Source organism: Poecilia reticulata, linkage group LG4 (assembly GCF_000633615.1).
Source record: "Poecilia reticulata strain Guanapo linkage group LG4, Guppy_female_1.0+MT, whole genome shotgun sequence".
NCBI classification, from domain to species: Eukaryota; Metazoa; Chordata; class Actinopteri; order Cyprinodontiformes; family Poeciliidae; genus Poecilia; species Poecilia reticulata.
Genome location: NC_024334.1, coordinates 14,997,177 through 15,001,898, shown reverse-complemented (window position 1 = coordinate 15,001,898; position 4,722 = coordinate 14,997,177). Strand labels below are relative to the sequence as shown.

The 4,722-nt window shown below is 43.5% G+C and overlaps 1 protein-coding gene across 1 annotated transcript; it reads right to left on the bottom strand.

Annotated features, from left to right (window-relative positions):
- Positions 1-2,055: 2,055 nt before the first annotated feature.
- gadd45ab (growth arrest and DNA-damage-inducible, alpha, b) lies at positions 2,056-4,470 on the bottom strand. Its single transcript, XM_008407783.2, has 4 exons — positions 4,142-4,470; positions 3,675-3,776; positions 3,350-3,557; positions 2,056-3,247 (listed from the first exon to the last, which is right to left on the bottom strand). The coding sequence occupies exons 1-4, from the start codon at positions 4,453-4,455 to the stop codon at positions 3,134-3,136; spliced, it is 738 nt and encodes a 245-aa protein (XP_008406005.1). The 5' UTR covers positions 4,456-4,470; the 3' UTR covers positions 2,056-3,133.
- Positions 4,471-4,722: the final 252 nt, after the last annotated feature.

Here is a 4,722-nt window from a genome sequence, read left to right as displayed (position 1 = left end):
GTGCACTTTTCTATTTGGCTTGACTGACTTCTTTGTGTGTGTGTGTGTGTGTGTGTGTGTGTGTGTGTGTGTGTGTGTGTGTGTGTGTGTGTGTGTGTGTGTGTGTGTGTGTGTGGAAAAGCTTTGTCCCTCTCCTCTGAGGTACAGGCACTAATAAGTTCTGGTTCTCTCTTTTTACAGCCTCAGAGGGTCTTCAGCTTCAGTTGCCTTTTTTTCCTTCCCTCTTTGCTATTTTTATCCAGTCAGCAGTAAATTTAGCTTGGATTGCATTAAAGTTGATGGCTGAAAAGAACATGTTGCCACAATCGCTCTGATCTTACACAGATTCACCAACATTAGTTATTTTTGCCCCCTCTGCTTTGCCTTAGCAAAGTATTCCAACTTTTTGTTGTTGCAGCTACCTTTTAATGTACTTTACTGGAATTTTATGTGATGGAGAAAGAAAGTAATGTGTAACTGTGATGTGGAGGGAAAATTGATAGTTTCCCAACCCTTTTTGTTTTTTTTTTTTACTTTTTACAAAGAAAAATCTGAAGATTCTTGCGTGTTTTGCCCTCAGAAGTCCCCTAATAATTAAAAATCGTCTGTTGGTGTTTAATCTAATTCCAGCTGGCCTGGCCTGGACCCTGGCCTGGACCCTGGCAGGGTCCAGGGCTGTGGCTGGATCTTGCTCTAGCGTCTTCTGGAGCCACAGCTGGTTTTTTGGACCTTCAACAATGACTCTTAGTCGCTGTATTGCTTAAAAACAAAAGGAGCCAACTCTTGTATTAAATATTGATGTAGTGACAACTGCAGGTTTTAACAGTTTTTTTCCAGCAATATTTGCATTAAATTTCCAAAAAAGAATGAACCTGAAAGACCCGGTAATATGACAACCTAATGACAATTTCTTAGGTTTTAGATTGGAATCAGTATTTTTTTATTTTGTTTTATATCATTTTCCATCCCAGAGAAAAATAAACTATCCATCCTCTTTGAGCAAAAGTGTATGTTTATCTTTATTTTAAATCCTAAAAGTACAGATAAGATGGTTGCTCTTTATAGATTACAACCAATTTCCTAAAATAGATGTCTATTTAAAATTATAAGAAGTATTTGTTTTTTCCAAGTCTTGTGACATTTGTGATTCTAAACAGTATTTTTCTGGCTGGCCTGAGAGCGAAGCGGCTGTTTGGTTTGTGCAGGCAGGTGAGTTGACCTGCTGACAGGATGACCGTCAGTCTAGAGGAGTGGAGAGAATCAAAGCAAAGCCTTCAGAAAGTCCCATCTGCAGTTTGCCACGAGTTACAGAATGCAGGCGACAGCAAATATGAGGAAGAAGGTGGTTCCTCTGGTCACACAAGATCAAGATGAAAAGCAACATGGTGGTGGCAGCATCATGCTTTACTGTAGAAAGGCCAGGAAAGAGAACATGGAGGCAGAATCAGCAGCCAGGCCATTGGTCAACTTGTTGCTTTTATGTTTTCAAATCCTTTTTTTCTTTTCTTTGACAAGCTGTCTAAAACGTACCTGCTTTCTATCCGTCATTTAACAGATAGGGGGCAAATGTCTTCTGTCATTTTAGGTATTTAGGTTAATTAAACAGAAGCTCAAGACCCAAGTCTAACACATTCATGATGATAAAGCAGTTTTCTAGTTAAAGTCCAAAGCTGACAGGGCTTGTTGCAGAAAAGAACAGGCACAATTTGTAATGTAATGTCAGCCAAATGTAGCTGCAAAATGTTCTGCAAGGTTTAGTCAAAGGGTCTGCAATTTTTACAAACCTTGACATTCTGCCCAGTTCAGCTACATAAAACTCGTTTAGCATCACAAATGTTGCACGACCTTTCAGAAAAAGACGACTTTACTTTCTGATGAGCATCTACAGCAGAAAATGTGTTACAGTATTTTATTTCTATTTTTAGCTTTTGAAAGAGAGAAAAACATGGATCTATCAACAAAGTATTTTAAGTAAAAGTCTCCAACCTAATGAGAAAAAAAAAATTATCTGAAAACATTAGATTCAGTTCAGACTCATTCTGTTGTAGAAATGCAATGAGAAAAATAACTGCTTAACTGTTGCACTTTATTACACTTATATTCCCAAACTTTGGTTCATTTTTTTCAATTTTAGCCAAATATCAAAGGAGCCACAGGCTGCAGACCCCCAGTAGACTGATGCAAACAAATAAAATCATGCATCCATTTACTTGTATGCTACAGTTCTGGTTTATGTACTACAGTGCAGCGTCTCCTTAGTAACACCCTCATTTAAACAGATATTTACACTGTGTGCATTAGTCTGCATGCTGCAGGAATCGTCAGATACCTGCTGGTAAAGCGCCAAGCGCTGTGAGGCAACGACCTCAAAACAAGGCGTCATAAAAACACGCCCTGCTTCCTCCCAGCGCCGCGTATTACTGGAAATCAGTGAGGCAGAACAACCCTGAGAATCTTCTCTGTTTATTTCATTCAGTTTCACATGGCAGACTGCAGCCAAACTATGCACAATAAATAAAAAATTCATTAAATTAATAACATAACATAAAAAAAAAAAAAAAAAAAACCACAACATGGACAACTCGGAACACGCCGTCCTTAAGATAACAACAGGAGGAGAAAAGTTTCCCTTTTTCTTTCTTTTTTTTGGTTTTAAGTTAACAAAGTGACAATACTTTAAATAGTGTTAAATAAAAGCTGAAGAAACAGTTTCTGTTTGGTCGAACTGTCACAGGAGCGGTGCCGACTCTCGGCGCGGTCCGGTTCCTGGAGTGTTGCCAGCTCTTCCCCCACCCCGCTCCCTTCAGACACGTGCTCCCCACGCCGTGCGCTCACTCTGCTCACATGATGCTGCCGCTTCCTCGTAAAAACACCGCTCCTTTCTCGGCAGAGAGAGAGAGAGAGAGGACTGCTGAGTCACTCTTCCTTGACCCTGGAGTTCACCCTGACGAAACGTTCATGTTTCCCGTTGCTCTTTAAAATTTTTGCCCCCCCTGTTGATTTCCTCCGCTGGGTGGTGTGTCGGGTGGGGGGCAGCAGCAGAAAGAGGAGGAGGAAGGAGGAGGAAGGCTTTCCAATTAAAGCAGGCGGGTGTTCTTTTGATATTATTTTCGCCCCCGGATGCAAACGATTCTTGACGATATTCCGAGTGGTTTCATCGGTCCGGCAGGTTGATCACCGGCACCCACTGATCCAGGCAGCGGCAGTCCCTGCAGAATCGGTTCACCTTGCTCAGCGCCGGGTCTTTCCACAGGGCCGACTGCGGGTTCTGCAAGATGGAGCAAAACAGTCAGATGCATGCTGGGGTTTGCTTATTGAACACACAATTCAACAGACTTGCTCACAGTTCAGGTTGAGGAATGATGCTTACCGTAACCAGGACGCAGTGCACGTCCATGGGTTCCCCTCCTGGCTTCACCCCCCCCAGGATCTCGGCCAGACGCCTCATGTTGCCCACTCGCAGGATGTTGATGTCGTTCTCGCAGCAGAACGCCTGGATTAAGGTGAAATGGATCTGCAGAGCCACGTCCTCTTCATCATCAGTAGCCAGTAGGCAGAGCACCACGTTATCCGGATCCCTGCAGGCAGGAAAACCACAAATAAATAAATGAAGGAGTGAGTGATCACCTTCCATCGTGGATCTTTAAAGAGTGCGCGTGCACACACACTCACACATCAGGATGTGATAAACTTACACATTGAGGGACTTTGCAGCCTCGTACACCCCGACAGTGATGCAGCCCTGAGGCAAGGCGGAGCTCAGGACCTCCTCCAGGGCTTGAGCCACCGATTCCATCCTGGAGGGAAACGGGGAAACTGGGGTCAATGCTGCCAGCAGGCGCACGGTTAACTTCTTAGTGGTTGCTTAAGTTTGTTTGTTCATTTTAATGCGTGGCTGATGTCAGTCCGTGACGTGACGCTGCATGCAGGGTGGAACTGCTTGTGCCCGAAGAGACACGCGAACAGATCCAGCATCTGTTCCAGCTGCGCTTCCAAAGCTACTTTGAAGCTAATGCTAACTAGCCAAACTGAAGCCGTAGCAAAACAGTTGGTGCAACGTCACAATGTTTAAAAGTGAGAAACTTCGACATAAAAGAAACAATTTAGAAACTCAATGGACAAGAAATGCAAAAATGTTCGACGTGTAGTAAAAGGAGCTGACCTTTCTACAGAGTTTTCTCCTCCAGTTTCTTCAAAAGTCATATTGCACATCCAGGCGGTTCGGTGTCCTACACAGTCCAGAGCGGATGGAGAGCTGCGGCTGGCGACGGTGCGATGCTCGCTGTTTGCCCGGTGAACTGAGTGTTCCCTGTAGTAAGACAGCCTGTGAGCCCAGAACTCATTTACATGGAGGCCTCCCATTGGCTGTTGGTCCGGCAACATGCAAAATACACGGCCAAGTTTCAACCCGTTCAACCCGGGACCTGTGTAGAAATAGCGCCCCCCCGTGGGTGCAATACAACAACATGTGATCATAGGGAACTCGTGGTCTTTAGACCGGTGATTGTCAGACTTTTACATTCAGTTTCTTCACAGAAAAGATCCGCAGAAGTCAGAAGTTTTGGTTAATCACAACCTCAACTTAAAATCTAAAAATGGCGGCCTTGCTGCTAAAATGTAATGGCAGCTGCAGCTAAAACGGTTAATTTTGCATTATATTATTGAATATGGATTTGTTTACTCTGTCACTATCCATTCTACACACACTGCAATATTTGCTTTACATTTAGTATTTAGTGAACA